Source organism: Lutjanus erythropterus, chromosome 4 (genome assembly GCF_056507025.1).
Source record: "Lutjanus erythropterus isolate fLutEry1 chromosome 4, fLutEry1.hap2, whole genome shotgun sequence".
NCBI classification, from domain to species: Eukaryota; Metazoa; Chordata; class Actinopteri; order Lutjaniformes; family Lutjanidae; genus Lutjanus; species Lutjanus erythropterus.
This window is the reverse complement of record NC_139320.1, coordinates 11,909,654-11,930,252: the sequence shown is the minus strand read 5'-3', so window position 1 is coordinate 11,930,252 and position 20,599 is coordinate 11,909,654. Positions and strand designations below refer to the sequence as shown.

At 37.9% G+C, this 20,599-nt stretch overlaps 1 protein-coding gene across 1 annotated transcript; it reads right to left on the bottom strand.

The window, feature by feature from the left end:
• Window positions 1–8,354: 8,354 nt before the first annotated feature.
• Window positions 8,355–10,746, bottom strand: rnf26 (ring finger protein 26). The gene has a single exon (XM_084716972.1). It carries the CDS (start codon window positions 10,211–10,213, stop codon window positions 8,870–8,872), a length of 1,344 nt encoding a protein of 447 aa, XP_084573098.1. The 5' UTR covers window positions 10,214–10,746; the 3' UTR covers window positions 8,355–8,869.
• Window positions 10,747–20,599: the final 9,853 nt, after the last annotated feature.

Genomic DNA, 20,599 nt, shown 5'->3' with positions numbered 1-20,599 from the left:
AAAAAAATGCACAGTTCAGTCTGGAGAATTTTATTGAGTCAGATATTCAGGCTGCTCTCATATTGAAACAGTGATGGTCAGGATGCTACACTGGTGTCATGGTCCGGTTATGCCTCGCACTCCTGATGTTTTCTCATCTGCTTTCCTGTCCCATGTTTTTCTTCCCTTGTTTGTCATCTGTGTGTGTGTGTGTGTGTGTGTGTGTGTGTGTGTGTGTGTGTGTATTTGCTGCCTCACCTCTCTCCAGCTGTCTGTTCACCTGCACACCTGTGAGTCATCAGCTAATCAAGCCCCTGCAGTATAAAACCCCGGATCTTCACTCCAGTCTTTGCTGGATTCATATTCAGTTTGTTGATGTGGTACTGATGCTATGGTTTAAACTCAAGCTCTAGTTTGTGATTCATTCCTTGTGTTTGTTTGCTGCTCCTGTCGGGCTCTGTTTTTTTTTTGCCTGCAGGTTCACTGTGCAGCTCACTCTGTCTGTCCTGCTCCGCTGTGGGCTGAGATCTCTGTTCACATCTCTGACTTGTGAAATAAATTCACATTTTTTTTTTTTTAACTTTTTCTAACCACTTGTTTGTATTCTGCTTTCGGGTTCTTCCTGAATATACAACATAACAACTGTCCTTTCATTTTAGTTCCTAAACTCAAACTCTGTGCTTTAAGGCTCTGAACACCCACACGAGTGGTGTCTGTTATTCTGGGTGATTATACCTCTGCTCATCGTCCTGAGGCCTAACACCTGTATGAGTGTTGACAGGCTTTAAGTTTACTTAACATTTTTATTTTTTACTGGAGCAGCCACAGTACAGACTCACCAAAACCTGCAAATTCAAGTGCATTTAGACTGCAATTAACTTAAACCAGCTAACTAAACTAACTCATTATGTGACTTCTATTTGTAGCACCCATGATGATTTGGGTATTACCGTAGGGGTGAATATGCAAACATGTATTTTGTTTGCACTATTTGTAAATAATTTTTATATTTTTGTAGACAGCTGCCCACTTTGGGTCTTTTTCTGTTGATCAGTGTCAAAAAAGTCACACTACATCCACGATGATTCAATATTATAAAACAAAAACATGAAAACTCACAAGGTGAATATCTTTAATAAGCACTTTATTTAAATCCACAAAAGTGCATCCATGTGAATAGTTTTTAAGCACCCTTTCAGCTGGGGCCATCCCTCTTTTTGTGCAGAAACAGTGGCACATTTCATTTCTCTGTTTGTCAGAAGGTGAAAGTTCAAGTACCACCGGGGCCTCCTAAAATGAGCCCTCTGACCTGATGGCTATCATCCAGCTTCCTACTGCAGGAGTCCCCAGCTTTAATCTCTGTGAGGCTCATACATCACAAATGCTGCATTTATTCAAGGTTATCAGGATAATCTGGATTAATTTCAAAAAACCTCTTAATTACAGCTGAGTCAGGGTTGGGTGGAAGTCAGGGCTAATGAGCTGCCTGTCTCCTCTTCTTCATCTCTTCACATCACTGTCAAACTGGTGTTTAACATTTTAATTTAATGTCATGCTTTTCTCTCTCTTTTGTCTTATTCAGTGCAGAGGGAGTATTTGGGTCATTTACTTTATTAAAACCACTAATTTAAACTATAAAAATACCCTGTTACAGGTAAAAGTCCTGCACTGAAAATGTTAAAAGTATAAATGCATAATCAGGAAAATGCACTCTTGTGTAGTGACTATTATTACTGATGTTACTGTTGTAGTTGGTTGGTAAGTGGAGCTCATTTTGAACTATTTTGTGTAAGACTGCAACTAATGATTATTTGTTGATTATTTTCTCTATTTATTGATTGGTTGCTTGGTCACAATTACCTCAGGGCCAAAGCTGAATCCTCAAAATGTTTTAAATTAAGTGCGATTATTAAAATAAATCAAAGGAAAATCAACAAATCCTCATATTTGTGGAGCTGGAACCATTAAATGTTTCTGCATTAAAAATAATGATGATCAAAATATTGTAGTTGCCAATTAATGTGCTGTCCATCAATCATTTGATTAATCGACTAATCATTTCAGCTGTACTTGTATATACTGTTGGGTAGTTTACAATGTAATAACAGATACAAAAACAGAAACATTTTATAATCTCTTCATAAATTTTGTATACAAAAATCTTGAACTGTAAAGTAACTTGTTACTAAAACTGCCAGACAAATATAGTGGAGTTAAAAAGTACAGTTTTTCCCTCAAGTAAAGTACAAACATCTTTAGCAAAAGGTACACTTAAAAAATTAATATCAGTTTAATCTTCCATTATATTTAGAATATTCTCCCAGCCTCAGAAAGCCTTGTCTGTTATAAATTATATCACTCATTATCGTTTTCTTCAAAGCAACTAGACTCCTTTGACAAAAAGATCCATTTTCTCTCATAGAACACAGCAGATGCAGGTCTACTGATGCCTTGACAAGTTAATTTGTTTGTAATACTGTACAACTTTGTTTAATCTGAACTAATCCTTTAAAACATTGAAGTCACACAATAAGACAATAAGGCAAACAAATCGAGGCAGCTGTAGACAGCAGCTCCTGTGTTCTGTGAGGTAAAATGACCATTTCGGCCAGAGAAGTTCGGTTGGTTTGGAGAGGGCGATATTTGGCTTATTTAATGGTGGTTTCCTGTCAAAAAAAGGCTGTCTGATGGCAAAATAACATGGTGAAAATATTCTGTTATAGTGCACCCTTAAACTGAATGGATTTTTTTTAAGTGTCTGAAATACATTTTGTTCACAGCAGTTCATTGCTTAGCCTCCTACACCAGTACTCCTGCTGCTTCTCCAAACTGAGAGCATACCAACCACCATCTACTGTAGGAAATACACTGACAATGGATAAAGAACTCATGCAATCCAATCTCACTGCAAAAAATCTGAGATATCTCTTCACAGTACTTGAATAAATATATTTGGTTACATTCCACCACTCATCGTATCTTAGCTTCTGTAAATCTCAAGATTATATCTGCTATCTATGAAATTTGTGTCTCTTTTGAACTATTGTCTTTGTATCATAAAAAAGGCCTGTGGCATGTCAGGTTGGCCAGTAACAGAGACAAAAATATTACACTAGATCCCTCCCATAGCTTATCTGTGCAGGGGAATTCTCTTATTGTTCCGAGTCCCCACAGGGAGGTCAGAGGTCAGGGTCGACTCCAGATCAACACTGTTTGTCTTTAACATTTCAGCAGGGCAGATGCTCACTGTTATGATGGCTCAAGGTTTTCCCACTCATTAAGGCACCAAGATTAAAGCAAACACTTAATGGATGATGGAGAAATGGAGAGTCAGAGATGGAGACAGTGATCATAAACAGAAAAAAAAATAGAGCCTGGGTGAAGCAGGGAAGAGTGCACTCGATTCTGACATTTTCCCACACTGCTCCCCAGCCAGGACCAGGGGGGTCAGGAGGAAGAGGTCGAATCCCCGGAGTATAAAGCTCTCCTTTGGTTTACTCCTCCCCGCTCTTCCCCTGACATCAAACTTCCTCTCCTATGTTAACACCATCCTCATTTACAGCTAACACATAAACACTGCTGCGGCTGGGCTCACGGGTCAGGAGACAATAAACAAACTCTGGATTAGTTTTCTGATCGCTGACAGAGTGTTTGGTTTGTGGTCATCCAGAAGAAGCCTGCGCACACCTCTGAAGATGATAAGACGTGATGTCTCCTGTTCTGTCACTCTTAACTTCAGTAAATAAGAGGACCAATCGACAGTAAAAGATTAATTGATATCATCAAACTTAAAGGGATAGTTTAGATTATTTGCTGTAATTTTTGATCAGTCAGTGTATTACCAACAGTAGATGCCAGTCAGCGTGCCTCCAGTTTGGAGAAGCTGAGAGGAGCACCAGCACGGAAACTAAGCAATGTACTGCTGTGGACAGACTTTCTGACAGCAAAGTGAAGCAGTGAAAATATGCTAAATAAAGCATTTTAAGCTGGATATTTTGTAAAGGTTAAATCTGTAATATATTTACTGTAATAAGTCATAAAATTACCACTATATGTCATCAGAGATCAAAGAAATATGTTAAGTTAAAATACTTGCCTCTCTGATGACAACACTGTATGCTTCCTAATCAGTATTTGGACTGAAGTACTCAGTTTTGCATTCACAGCTGCTACCTACTGCTCCTTTAAATGGCTAAAATATCTTTTTGTTGCTGACTCTGTCCACAGCAGTACATTGCTTAAATTCCATGCTGGTACTTATCCAAACTGTTGCTAAAACACTGACTATCAATAAGTACTTGATACATTCACACTTCAAATAATCAGAACTATCTAACTATCCCAAACTATCAGTATATATATATATATATATATATATATACACTGTAGATTAGTGTCCTTGAGTACATTCTTTTATCTCAGCAGATGTCTGATACAAAGTTTTGGGATATTTTTAGAGAGAACATTGGGAACGAGGTTGAAGCTGTAAACCTCAAAGCTCTGGTGAATTGTCATATGGTGGTGGAAGTGGTCCCATATGACCATTAGGGGCCCACTCCTCTCTAACCCTGAAACCCCTTCTGCAGCCCCCAAACACTCCCTTCATCTTCACAGATGCAAGACATGAAAGATGAGCTATCTCTGGACTCAAATGCTGCATCATCTCTGGTTTCAGATACAGCATCAACAAGTGAAAGTAAACTTGTGTATCCAGCCCCGGTGGACATGCTGTACTTCTCACTGTATTCCGGCCGTAAAAATCTGGATCACCCACATACGAAAGCCCTGGAGGCAAACTGCAGGGAGCGTGGACGTCATGAACATATGGTGTAATCATTAAAACCAAGAAAAAAAAATATACAGATTCCAAAGCCTAAAATATGTAAGTTTCAGTCAACTATGTTGGTAGGAATGTAAGATGGAGATGTGATTATTTCTACTGTACACTGGCCTTTTTAAAGGGATAGTTCGGATTGTCTGAAGTGGGGTTCTATGAGGTACTTATCCATATTCAGTGTATTACGTACAGTAATTGGTGATCAGCATGCCCCCAGTTTGGCGAAGCAGCAGGAGGAGAATGAACTGCTATCGACAGGGTCAGCAGCAAAATATTTTAGCCACCTGAGGCAAGTACTATACACTTACAATATTTTCACCACTTTACTTTTCCATAAGATAGCCATTTCTAACAGGAAAGCTCTCTCTCTCTGTCATTTAAAGAGACTCTTTTGTCAAAATACAGTAAGTAATTTTTTCCTGTAGATCACAGGAGTTGCTGGTCTACTGCTGCCGCTGATCTGTCAGTTTGTTTGAATTATTGTGTAACTTTGGTGCTTCACACTTTACACTTTAGTGTGCAGGACAATGTTTGTGTTGCTTGGCAACAGTCCAGTCCAGTGGCAGACCTATTTGTTTTGGTGGAGCCAATTGATGAGTAAATAATACCTCCACTTCAAAAAAAACCCTGAACTATCCCTGTAACAGAAGACATTTTGACTTGTCATTGTATGAAAAACACAGGTGTTGCTAATAACATTAACAATCACTTTGTTCTATTCAAGTGTCCCACTGAGCTGTGACAGTGAGGCAGCATGACGCAGTCGAATTAAATTTACCCATCATTCATTTTATTAGATTTCATTAAATTCATTTTATTACACCTGCAGCTTTCCTACCGTGACATGTCAGAATGATTACTGTGAATAATACCCTTTTGTGGCAACCTTCCCTGCTGCTTGCTGCTGTATTTTTGTTTTCTGTTTTTTTTTGCAATGCACCTGAAGGCAGCACAATTAGTAGCATGGGACACACTTTATTGTGGCTCATGCATAAAGGCCTTCGTGTTATTTTACTCATCCACTCACCAAACCAGTAGTTCCCAACCTATTTTATGTGACACATCATTGTTTAAGCAATTTTTTTTAAAGTGGTTTCACCTCAAATTAAGTTTTCTGTCTCTTCTATGATAATCTGCTTAATATCTTCAGGTTTTGTACTGTTGATGTTAGAAATCTTGGATGTTTTTGGATGTTGTTGCTTACATTCAATAGACGAAATGACTAATCAAGAAAATAATCTGTGCATTAGGGCTGCAACTAACAATTATTTTCATTTGCATTAATCTGTTGATTATTATCTTGATTAATTGATCAGTTACTCTTGTCCTAATCTTAGCACGTATCCAAACATGTGGATACTCATTGCCAAAATGTTCATCATATATATGTCTTTCAAGTCTTAGATAATTATGATTATTTTCATTTTTTTTAATCTGTCAGTCATTTTCTTGAATAACTGATTAGTTATTTGGTCCATAAAATGTCATAAAATGGTGAAATTGTCAATCAGTGGATCCCAAAGTCCAAAATGACCAGACAATATTCACACTTAAGAAACTAGATTCAAAGAATTTTGACTTAACTAATTTTTCTTACTCAAATTGATTGATTATTAAACTAGCTGATTAATTTAATAATCAATAAATCATTGTAGCTCTACTGTAGAATAATCATTGGTTGTATTCCTAATAAATGTAGTGTAGTATTTGATATATCCATGTGTCCCCTGCATTTGTCACAGTCTAGGAGTCCAGCTGTAACAGCATCTGCAATAATTGAGTTGGACTGAAAAAAAAAAGAACAGAGTTTCATTGGTTGTTGATTTATTATGAACCAAAGACTTGACAATTACATGGCAAGCATAGCATTTAAAAAACGTACCATCCATGCCTTCAAATCACATTTCCCCTCACTGAGTCATACAAACTGCAGGTAGCAAAAGATGATGGTCATGAGCTGTTTTCAGTCAACTGCAACCCCAGAGGAGTATTCTACAGGAATCATCAAGGAACCTCATCAAAAACTGACATTCAGACCGCGTTCACTAATCATATCTGTCATGAAGCTGGGAACTTATTATTGGTACAACAAACTCCAGCCACAAAAACAATGCAGAAATCCAATGTCTTCAAATCATACAAAGAAGAGAAACAACAAACATTTGAAAGAACAAATGAGGGTGTGTGACAAATCTGACGCCCCACCATCAATAATAATTCATGAAGTGGTGTCACAATAATGCCCTGTAAACTTTAAACAAAGATCAATATCAACACTTAAGCTTTGACAACAACAAAACAAGAAAATGAAATTGTAAAGCCTTATTAGTTTATGGTCCTTTTATACAACAAAAATCTGTTTTATTACAATGACAAGGGAAAGGAAAAACCGTTTATGGATTACGTGTTGGTGGTGACTGCAATATGCCTCTGATGGAAGACTGGAATAAGCCCTATCAATAGAACAAATAGATGGAATAAAGCTCTATTTTATCAGGCCTGACTGGAAAATTTTAAATCACTTTCCTTAAATACAGAAAACCTTTTCTAGTGGTCATCAATCACAGAAGTATATTTAAATGGTGAAAGCTTTTACAACAGAATAAAAGGTCATGGTGTTGCTTGGAATACACTGTTATTCACACAGCGTTCAAACATACAGCATCTGTGGAATCATTTGTAAACTCATGCATTAAAGCACAGTGTTACTTCTTCACAGCTTGGCCCTAAAAGCACAATGTTTTAAGACATGAGTGGTGGTAAACATTTCAGCATAAGGGAAGGGCACTGACGGGTTACCATGGCTACGAAACCTGAGACTCAAGCGTGGCAATACTGGAATATTTAAAACAAGTGCATCTTGCATCTAGCTGTGTCCCAAAACCATACTGCAGACTAATTATAAGCAGGATTTGTGTATGAAAAGCAACAAAGCAAAGCACACAAAGACCAGGGAGTATGCATACAAAAAAGAAGATTTTTCTTTTTAGTGTTCTGTGCTTTTGAAAGCAGGGCACAAAATTTGCAACAAGCCAAATGCTTCTAAAATACTGAAGTGGCTGATAGAGTTCCTTCACTCACCAGTCAAAAAAACTGTTGTAAACTATTGATCAGCTATTACATTTTTAAATAAACATTCGAACAAACATTAATTTTGCACCCTGGTTGTTGAACACTACTCTCCCACAATGCAATGCACACAGCAGATCTGTATAAAGTACATACTGTATGCATTTAGTATGCAGTACGGAATTGGGATTTGGTATTTCTTTTCTAATCTGATCTCTGATCTCAACTGGTGCACAGATCTGAACTCAAATTTTACAAGTCAAGTCTGGTGATATTCTCTCATTTATTAACTGTCAATAAATCCCCCAAAATACAGAGCAAACAATGAACTGACCTTAGTAACAAGTCTGTGTAATCAAAGCCTGTTTACTTCTGTTTCAATAACATATGCTAAAAACCACTGAGCCCAGTTTTCTTTTTAAAAAGTAAAAATACATATTTGTGGCCTGTTTCAGATTTACAATTTCAGTGAAAAGGTGTATGTTGAGTACAGTCAGGGAAAAGAAGCAGCAGAGTAATATGAGACAGACTAATTATGAGACCAACTATTTTTCCAAGTTAAATGGCAAACATTTATTGGTCTCTAAAATGTAAGGATTTAGTATTTTTCCTTGTCGTTTATGATAGTACATGAAGAATCTTTGGGTTCTGGACTGTTGGTTGGACAGAAGAAGCAATTTGAAAACATCACTTTGGGCTCTGGGATACTGTGATGAGCATTTTTCACAATTTGCTGACATTTTATAAACCTTTATTATTATTATTATTTTAATTAATCATGAAAATAATTGTTAGCACCTGCCCTTCACTAATGTGTTTTTGAGTTTGACGATTTATGACTTTTCTCTGACAGCAACAAAAATGTAGAATATTACCAGATTGATCCTTTAACACAGCTTAACAAAAAACAAGTCACACAACACAATTTCAGTGGTGGTAAAATGTAGTATAGAAGGATCTGTTCCCCCAAATCTATTTGGTCCCTCATAGATAGACGTCCATAGTGTTGAGGATCATGTGCCGACAGAGCGGGCAGTTCTGTTGAGTGATGGGCTGCCTCAGCAGGATGTTCGTACAGTCTCTACACAGGCAGAGGTGCCTGCACGGCAGCAGCACCACTGTCTTGGTGCAGTCCTGACAGATCACACACTTCTTTCTGTCCTCCTGCTCCTTCAGCAGAGACAGCAGATTCTCAGCATCTTTACCATCTTTTCCCAAGGACAGCTGCTTCTTTAGTGGTCTGTCTGTGCTCGATGAGGGGAAAACTAAATCCAGCAGCTCCTGGTGGGCTCCATCTCCTGCTCTTCCATCTGGGGGGTCCCGCCTCTCCTCTCCGGGGTCTCCATCCCCACGGTCTCTGTTATTGTTGTCCCTGTGGCGCTGTGTCCTCAGAGCCAAGCCTAGCTGGCTGCTGAGTCGAGAGAGCTGCTGCCAAAGTCCTCTCTCTAACAGGTAGAGGTGATTGAGTATCCTGGGCAGACACTGCATGACACTATGCAGAAAATGTGGGGTTCTCTGCAAGGCTGAAGCGAGGCGGTAAAGGGCCAAATAAAGTCTGCCTAGGGCAGGAAAAGAGTTCATATAATCCACAATTCTCCCAGCAGCCTGCCGGGTCAGCTCTGGATTCAGGTATGCGGTAGTAGTGAGAGCAATTGTAACAGTGAGCAGGAGGCCGTAGATGTTCAGTATGAAGATGCTGATAAACATATGAACCAGCGAGACCACAAAGTCCAAAACCAGCTTACAGGGTGACCACAAGAATGCTGACGTGCCAACCAGGCTGCTGTAGAGAAAGGTGAAGGAGGTCAGCGTGAGCTCCAGCACCTTCTGCAGTGGGCTGGAAACCGTCTGCCACACACTGACCAACACAAGGTAAATGTTCTGCGTGGTGATGAGTGCATAGTTGACCACAGTGTTGACGAAATAGACCACCAGGCTGACAGCGATGCCGCAGCCCTCCATCACTGAGAGCAGACCTCGACACAGCTGCTCCTTCCCACGCAGCAAGACATGCATGGACAGGTAGCCCACCATCTTCAGACTCTCCAGAAGCCCCTCCAGCGCCAGCACCAAGCTTCCCAGCATGGTCACCGTCCCGTGGGCTACATTCGCCGTCGCTTCTGCCATGGACATCAAGCCAAACACCATTAAGTTCCCTAACTCTATCACTGAGTTGAGGAGGAGGGTGGGCAGGCTGTTGATGAAGGAGATGACCGCCAGAATGGTCCGCACCACGGTGTGGACGATCAGAAAGTTCACGTCCAGCAGTACACAGACGGCGTCCAGACATCTTCCTACAGTGGAGATGACAAAGTTCACCAGACCCATGTTAAGATATCGTTAACTTGTCTATTTTACCCTCTCGGTGCTCTCAGGTTGTCTCCAAGGCAAAGTCCAACATGTCTTGCTCATTTGGTCAGGATGAGACACTTAGCGAGACGTGAGCTACATGTTGTTCAGACCGTTAGCTTGTCCTCTGTTCCACGAAAAAGTAAGTCACACAAGTCCTCGCTCCGTTGAAATTACTTCTCATGTTTTCCTCACAGTTTCGACTGAAACGGCACGCTAACGTAGTAAACACACGCGTTCCTGACAGAGGCGGATGTTTATGTTCAAACGAGACACAGACGCTTCCGTTTAGCTTGTTCGGTTTCGTTTCGGCTCTCTGTCCAGAAAATGGTCCACAAACAGTTGATCAGTTAAACGGTCGGTATGCAAAATATGTGGTCTCCAAAACCGACAGGACATATTAAGACAGACGAGGAGAAACGCAGCAAAATGTTCGATGTCGGTTTACTACCGTCACTGTGGCCACCATATTTGTTTTGGTCATGTCAGGTGACCTCTACTTTTCCTTCCGGTGAATTTGCGCAATCCCAGATCCGCGAAAGTCTCGCGAGAGTTATTATAGTTTCCTAACCATACCCAGTAGTATTTTGTCCCTAAACCCAACTAGGTCTTAATCAAAGCGCTTGCCATATTATAAATCCACGCTGTAAAACATAATTAATACATGCAACTGGAACGCACACAATGGAGAAACAATCAGAAATCTCGCGAGAGGTTCGCAAATCAAGGGTTCCCTTCTAGGCACGACTTGCAACCTCACAGAACCGTTACAGAAACTCTCATGATAACACTCTGTCATCAGATTGGAAAATTAATGTTTTTATTTGGAGAATTGGATGGTGAAATTAAAAATAATAATAATAATACACAAATTCAGAACACATTCATAGAGAACAATATTCATCCAATGCAAATGTTCTGGTCTTCTGTGGTGAATTGGATTGGAAAAAAGCATGGATAATATCAGATAAATAAGATGAAAGGGGTGTCATTTTAAACTGATTATTAGTTGTGATTTATGTGTATTCCAATTTAATATTCTGGAGTGATATGCAGAATTTTCTATCCAGAATTTTTTTTTACACATACATAAATGGACTGATGGAAAAGAAAACCTCACTTTACTTTTCACTGCTGTTAACCTATATGTCAATTCTACAGTCTGAAAAATATTGAATTTATAGTAATATATAATATATTTACAATCTTTATTTTATATTTATTTCCCCCCTCCTATTATTTTGCTTATACCCTACTGAATGGTAAAGTTTCCTGAACGTTCCCTATACTGAATGTTTTTTAAAATGTTTTGGCATTTACTTAAAGTTGTTTATATGTTACTATTGCCTGAATATAACTTTTAACAATAAAGTTTGGAGAGTCACATAAATTACATAAATGAATGAATGAATAAATAAATAAATAAATCTAAACTCTAAATAAATATAGTAATATAATAAAGTTATATGAATCTAAAATTGTTCCATATGCATACTAATACATTATAATATACATGAAATAAACACTATAACATTTACAGTGATATATAAAAGTGAAAAGAAATTTGCTTGAAAACTTAGATTAATAACTGTTAACATGGATAACATTGATGCATTTAGTGGAATTGGCTTATTTTAATAATTTTATTGGCAAAAATCTAATCTAATATACAAAATATGTAAATATATATCAATGCAATCATTATTTCTGTTAATATTATTTATTAATGACATCAGACAGTGACAGTACATTGACACAATATCCTGGTCAATCAATAAAAAGATTAAAACAATAAACGATAAAACAATTGAAAATTACTCTTTTTTAAATATAAGACCCTTCCTGGCCTATTTTGTTGTTTATTTTATATTTTTCTGAATAATGCTGAGGGAAAATTAAAAGAGAAAAAAAAAAAGAAGAAATATCACTGTAAAAAGTGAAATCCACTGAGTTCTCTACCTCTGTTCAGTGTAGATATTAATTTTTGGGTCTCAGATTTTTATAATTGTTTATAAAATAAGGAAAACTCAACAATGTTTCTTTGTTCTTAGAAACCCTCTGTGTTTGTGTATATCTTGTATATTGTGTGTGTGAGAGAGAGAGGCGATTGCAGTCATTTGCAGCACGGAGACCTTTCATGCATCACCAGGGTTTTCCAATTTCCTGAACCCATTCCATTTACATTAACACGATCTCACATGTTGAGCCATACGCTCCCATTACCTCAGCCACTTTAGTGACAAAGAAACACAAAAGCTTTGCAATCCTGAACAATATCAATAGTATTTCCTTCCCTGCCTTGTGCCTCATCCTCCCCATCTGAGCTGCTCAGCACTGAGGGAAACTCTGTCTGATACGATCATGGGAAATCCTGTTCTGAACCTTTGGACACTTGACAAACAGCATTTGTTGAAGTATTTAATGATACAACAGGGATACGTAAGGGCAGTGCAAGAAGCTATAAAAGGTCTTGTGCACTACTTTGTGTCCAGCAGAGTGCTTCTAGACCTGCTCCTTTTATGGTAGCTACCCTTGTCAGCTTCCTTTGTTTGTTTTCTGGTCAACCAAATCCTTCCTCTCTGAATGACTGGAGGTTACAAAAGGCCCGCTTTTCATCTTTAAGTGTCCTTCAGGGATACTGCACAGTTATGTGTCCACTTTAGCTCCTCATTTCTGCCTGATGCAAATATGATAGAGGCTGTTTAGTAGAACCAAGATACCAGTTTCCCTTTTGACTTTTTGCTGGCACACAGTGTGCAGCTTGCAGATTTATCAGCAGTCTTAATGTTGCTTTCAGCAGAAGGACACAACCAGCAACCTGAGAGCCTTTTTCCAGCTGAGACAGATTGGTTTCCAACAGCTGCCATTTCTCAATGATGACCATTCATCTTAAACTCAGACCTGGAAATCGTTTCTTCAGAGCTGTTTAGATAAAACAAGCAAACAATTTCAAAAATAAAGGGCAGAAAAAAATCATGCAGGGGAACCAACATAGCTTTCGCCAGATGAAACGGAGACAGCAGGACAAACCAACCTCTTGACGTCCTTCCTACAAGGGGCCGAGGGCCTCACAGATAACAAATTTGCAACAATTGGGCCTGTTACCCGCTCGGTTATTTCCACCCTTTAAAGAAATGTGACGGTCTGACGCGCCCTTCCGCCTCTTTGTGTGCTCTTCAACTCCTCAGGAACAACTCTTTACTGCTCTGGGTCAGCCCTGTGCAGAGCTAAAATTAATTTATCTGTGTACTCACAACCACTTGCACTGTTGAATATCTCTATTGAAGAGTAAATGTTAACTATTTGGAATGTGGAATGATAGTACACATACTGGGTCTGTAGTGCATAGTATGTGATTTCAGATGGAACAATAGTCTGACACGTAAAATGGAAAATTATAGTTTTTACACTCATCTCAACTGAGATATAAGATGTTAATTAGACTGAGCTTTACAGGTGGTGGTAGACAGATATGTTCCCTTTGGACAAATCCCTGGACTATATTTTAATTTGATTTAATATCAACTTTAAAACTGTTTTGTCTAAAAATTAATACAATTAGTTTAAGATTAGTAAGATTTAAGCAGATTTATGAGGAGACACAAACTCTGGATGGGTTAGGGTTAACCCTTTCTGTGTTTAATCATCTTTAAACTATTAAATGAAGTCCCGATTAGTCAACATTGCATTTATGCAAATGAATAATGTGTAATGATGTCTTCAAATGGTCAGAGGCAAACTCACACGTGCACACAGTCTTGAAAATCTGTCATTGTCACCGTGACTTTAAGTTGTGTGTTGTGTTCCCAGGTTTTGTGGTTTATTTTTGGACTTGAGAGTTCAGATCCTCTGATTCAGTGCTGACTTTGGCTGCTGGCCAGTACACTGGACTCACATAAATTTGCATTCAGAATACATCTCTGTGTGTTTATGTGTGCATGTGTGTGTTTTAGAAAGAGGACAGGGGGTAGGCGGCAGACCAGAAGCTTCTCTGGGAAAACACTAACTCCAAACAGTAGAAATCACTCAAGCGCAGACTGGTCGAGACCCAGACCAGGACCCTGAATTCCACAGAAATTGTTCGCCCCAAGCCCGCTGCCTCCAGAACGAGTGAGAGACAGATGCAAAACTGAGACGAAAGGTAGCAAAATGAGGAAGAGGAAAAGAATCTTAGCAGAGAAAGACATAGTGATGGATTTACTGCTGTAACTGGGATAACTAAGACTGAGGAGGTCCCTCAGTGTGACATTCCTGCTCTTTGAGTTGTCTTCTCAGGACCTCGACCGAGCATCTGCAGGATGTTCACGAGTTTGCAAGCTGTAGTAGCAGCTTCCTGCTTCATGACTCATTATTCTGCATCTGCACAAGAAATGAAAAGAAAAGCTCAGTGGGAAAGGTTGCATACAGTTTTTGTAGAGCTAATAAACAAAACTGTCAGTTTGTCTCTAAAATATCAGAGAATAGTTCAAATTTTATCACAATTTCCCAGAGCCCAAGAGCAAATCCTCACGTTTGAGCAGTTGATATAATTGAACATTTGGAACATTGAACATTGAACATTTTAAAAACTGATCGAAACAGTTATCAACATAGTTATAAAATAATTTTGTGTCTTTTTCAACTAATGAATTATTGACAAATCATTTCAGCTTAAATCTGAGAACAACTTTTTGCATTAGTGAAAATGAAACTGTTCTGCATTTATTTCTCAGCAAAAATACATAATTTATATAATTAATTAATAATATATAATTAATTATATTAATAATATATAATTAAGATAATTTCCTGTCAGTAAACTACTTGACAAATTGAACATCCAATGTTTCATCATAACTTTATTATGTAACGAGTTTCACAAAGCAAAACTGAATTTATCAAACAGTAGGCTTTATTTTAAAGAATGAAAGCTACACTACAAATATCTATTTTCAATCAAATGGGTCCTTAAGTTTCTTTTTTCTTAAAACAAGTGAAATAGTCTGTGCATTAACAATTCTTTGAAAATTCCTGAAACAAAGGAGATTATGTTGTCAGTGCTATTTGTCTACAGGATTATGGAAAAACTACTGCCCGATTTTCATGAAACTTGGTGGAAGGGTGTAGCATGGGCCACAGAAGAGCCCATTGAATTTTGGAGCAGATCTGAATCACGTGGCAGATACACAAATTAAATTTTCCGCTTTTGTTGACATTGCAAGATAAGGTATTTGGCCTTGGTGGAATCGATGCCACACATCTTAAAATCCCATTGATGGTAATGTTCAACAGTGACAAAACAGCCAATTGTAGCAATACAATGAATCCCCATCAAAAAACAATATTCACTGGTACCAGTAATCCTCTGAAAACATGTAGTAGCTCAAGCTTCCGCACAGAGAGCAGTTGTCATGGAGAAAGTGAGGAAAGTGGAAGAACCAATAAAGCTGGAACACTGCCATAATTCTAACAACATATTTTTCTTAAATTAAAGTATGGCTATGAAAAGGTAAACACATATCATGCAATGCATTGTTCCCTTACCCACATCCAAATGTGAATTGTGTGGAATAAACTCCACTTGAGATATTAATAAAATGAAAATGTTCACATTTTACATTCCTTGGGAATAAGCAATGACACAAACTGAAGTGTGTTTGCGGGATTTGCCTTTCATAGAAGATGGACTGAGGCTGAAGTCTCTGAATCCCCTTCTAGTCTCTTTTGGTAACAGGTTGAAATCATCTCCCCGCACTGGCAGACTCAATTCACTTGTTTGGAGAAAATAAGAACTAAATTGTAGACAGAAAGCACTTGATATGACCGATTTTTTGCAATTTAAGTTGAACTTAAGTCCTCATTTTTGGTTAGTTATATTTTCCCCAAGCAGAGATAACAAATTGCACGACTAAACTGAACTCATTAACCTTTTTTATTCATCCTCTTTTTGTCTTCTTAATACCAAACTCTTCCCAGAATGAAACACTGAAGAAACATGTCAGTGAGTGAATTTATTATGATTAATGATCCTTATTACATATAATCACCATGGAGAAGCAACGTTCAATTCTTGGCCCATGTCTTTATCAAAGTGTCTCTTTGTCACAATCCCTGTTGTTGTGACGTAGTTTAGCAGAAATTCAAATTTCTCTCCCACTCTTCCCCCGAGCCCCCTCACCATACCAGTGCACACTCAAAACCCCCCGTCCTCTGGAGCAGCTTGGACAATAGCTGTCTCTCATGGCGGGCAGACTGCCCCCCAAAACAACTTGCTCTCTCGGGTCTGGCCTCAGTGGCTTGGAAAGAATGACTTCTTTTCCTCTCCTTCCTTCCTTCAGGCCTTCCTTAGCCCATGAGCAGTGTGCTGTGAGCCCTGGTGAGATAAACAGAAGTCGTGCGTATTCATCAGTCACAGAGGGGTACATGGTAAGGACAATGTAGTCAGGGCATCAGGAGCGGAAACCTTGATGGAGCCAAGTGCAAAGGTAAAATCAAGTGAGAGGACTCTCAGAGGAGATAAAGGTGATTATCTGATGAACCAGAGGCTTGTAAAGTACTCATATCATTTACTTAAATAACAGTAGCAATGATGCTTACTGACTCAAAAATACTCATATTTAAATAAGTAAATAAGTAAAGTACTTCAGATAATATAAGTGTTACAAAACTAGCTTTTAGTTTCAAAGTAAAAAGTACTTAGAATGGACCCTTTCTATAAGTTTTATCATTATTTATATCATGTTATTTGAATACAATTATTGATACTTGAATATGTAAGAATTTTAATATAAGGAGATGAAGCATATTTGTTTTTGATAGTTTAGTCTAAAGCAAAGTATCATATTTTATGAATTCATCATGTTCTGTTTCTAAAATCTTAATCTGTAATCTGATTTGGAGTCAGACTCAAGATACCAATTTAATGACTTTAAACTTGACTTGACAAAATCAGAACAGACTGACAACTCAACTTGGACTTTAACAGCAATGAATCATGACTTCACTTTCAGATTTCAGATTTCAGGACCTTCACTTGATTTGAGATTTGAGACGTGTGGCTTACAAAAGAATGACTTGGTCCCACTGAAGGTTAAGAGGGTTACATTAACAATGTAGTGATTACAGTAACGTAATCCAAGTATCACAATATTAAAATAATGTAACCTGATTACTTCCCATAACTTCACCTCATTAATTAATCCTGTCATGTCTGATTGCTCAGCATGTTTTTCCTTTTTTTGGTCAGAAAACAACTCAAAACACTTAATCAATTATCAAAATAAATGCTAATTAATTTAATAATGTTATTCTTCATTTTAAAATTGTAATCTCACCAATACTTACTCACTAACTTTGTATCCAGATTACATAGTCCTGTTACATGTAATCTGTTTCTCCCCAAACTTGGTCCCACCTCTAGTATCAGTAACTACAGTTTCCATATAAATGTAGTGGAGTAAAAAGTACAATATTAGCTTCTTAAATATAATTTAGTAGAAGTATAAACTTGCAAGAATTAAATATTCAAGTAAGTAGTTGTGCAATGCTAAATCCATCAATGCTTATACTATATAATAGAAATACTTGTTTATAACTTGCATGGTTTGTGTGGAACCATTGATTATAATTATTGAATATATATATTGAATATAAATGATTTGAAAACTTTGGGGAAATATGTGAATGATGAGAACCACTCTCTGGTCTGCAGGATTAAAATGAAATGCAGCCAACAGCTGCGTTGCTTAGCTTCACATGAAGACCAGGAGCAGAGGGAAATAGTTAACCTGGATAAAATGAATCAAATTTGTTCTTTGTCGACGGTTAAATTTAAGCACTTTCCAAACTTTAAAGACTTGGTATTAACCCTGTCTTGTCTCAAGAACAGGATAAAAAATGTGATCATCATGATGTTTAAGGGTGAAAGGGTTTTCATATTTTGGAAACTTAATTAAAATTCCCCTACAAGAAGAATGTTTATGTATATATGCACCAGGCTTCAGGCACCAGACCTCCCAGAGGAATAAAACCCAGACAGCTCCTTTGCACATAGGTTTTACTGTTTTTGGTTTACATGTGTTCCTGCAATACACATTTTAACTTGATATATTAGGAAATTGTTTCTTATTCATTCATGGTGAAAAATGTCGATCAGTTTTTCCCAAAGTCAAAGGTGACGTCCTCAAATGTCTTGTTTTGCTCCAACCCAAATATATTCATTTTACTGTCATAAAGGAGTCAAGAAACCAAAGAATAGTCACATTAAGAAGCTGGAATCAGATAATTTTTACATTTTTCTTTAAAAATTATTTTAAATGAACAACCCATTGAGTATAAACACCTCTGTACATGCTTGTATAGTCTATGCTGATGTCAGTAAAGTGTACTGCTCACTATAAGGTAAACTTAAGAGTAATTTTGGACAGAGCGCAGGAAGTCACTGCTCCAAGCAATTTGTTGTTATCACACTTCTGTTTTTTTTTCTATATATATGAAAACATATAACATGTTAATTAGTGATCTTTAAAGGTTCTAGTAGGTGGATTTAGTAACATTTGGACATAGCCAGGTTGATTGTTTCCCTCTGTTTCCAGTCTTTATGCTAAACTAAGCTAACCAGCAGCTCTCTGTAGCTTCACACTGCTTCCTAACTGGATTTTATTTTTCAGTTTTACCCAGTGAAGATGTCCTAATCTGCTCCATACCACAACAAAGAGGCAAAGCGACGTCAAAACTGACAATGAATCTGACAGATCACTTGAAGTTTTTTTTCCTCTCCAGTCAGTAGTTAACATGGACAATGAGAGACTAATTTACAAGGTTGAAAAGTGGCACATCCACAACACCCTTTTTACAGGGATTCTTCAAGTAGGATTATGTTTGGCAGGAAAACGGGGGAGCTGTTGGGAGTTATAAGTATGTAAACTACATAGAAACAAAGCTGACTGAAGAAATTTGTTAGTTATGAATAAATACCTTAAACACTTAACATATGCATTTGTAGAGGGAGAAACCACCAGCAGTACCACTGCAACATAGCTTGTAGTGTATCTGGGTAATTTTTCACACTCCAGAGTTCATTCACTCACCGTATGTTAGGGAGTGTTATGAGAGTTGTAACCATCTTCTCGTCTGACTCTCACCCATAAAGCAAATCATTGTATTTCCCAAAGTACTGAACTATTCCTTTAAGGGATCCAAGTGCAATGGTAAAAATAAGTGTGAACCCTCCCAGTACTCCCAGTATGTGTGCAAGCGCTAATCTCATGTAACCATTAAGAGAAAAATAGGTTAGAAATGTTGTTAGGCGTTAATTGGGTTTGTTTCGTGGTTGATAGCTGGAGGTTTTCCCCTGTCAGCAGGTTGAGAAACATGCTACAAGCTGCAGGGGCTTTGCAGTCTCTGGGAACTCTGTGGGGGAGGGGACGGTACTTTTCCTGCCTCTGTTTTCCTTTTTCAGTCTCATTCCCAAATCTATTGACCCCCTGATATTCCCAAAAGCCCTGTCCAGGATGTATCATATTAAATAAAGGGTGAAAAGGGGACATTCTTGTAATTTGTCCACATGGAATTTCAATAGGTCTTTAGAAAAAATGGTTTCCCCCAAATTTTTAATGTTAAAGTATAGACCCATAAACTTTGTGCCACACCCAAGTCACATGGCAGCCATAATTTACTGACCTTGAGTGTTTGAACAATGTACTTGTTTTGAGAACAGCTAGCACTGTGCTATCGTTACAATCTATAAGAGCTGTACTATACCACAAAGGAAATGAGGCATCAACACAGTGGTTTACACCCTTACATGCATTCATATATGATCTTTTTACTTTCCCTTTTTTAAACAAAAATCCATTATGCATTGATTATTTTCTGCAGGTTATATTGTATTTTGTTCATACTGCAGTCTGGATAGAAATTCTAATGCATATTTGACAGGAACTTCATTGAACAACATGAAACTTGTCTTGTGTGAGGCACATTGTGAGGGGTCAAACAATTGTAATTGTTAACCTCTCTGTGGCAGCAATACAAAACTCCAGAGAGGATGTTGTGTTGATTTTCCTTCAACACAAAGTCCAATTAAGACAACGCCACAGCAGGGGGAGAGAGAGTGACATTAGGATGTGTTATCAGCATTGGCCTCACATTTCCATCAAAACAGAGCAACAGTGTGTGTACAGCCTCTGCACTAACAGATCCCCCCCGATAGCTTCTGGATGGAAGGAAAAACAGAACACCACTGATATCTGGTGAACTGTTGTTTCAACTAAAAGCGACCATAAAAGCAGGCATACTTTCTTCCTGTCTTTCTGTTTTATGTCTGCTGTTCACCTGCTTTGAATGTCTTGAAACAACAGATGCAGAAAAATAAAGAACCAGACA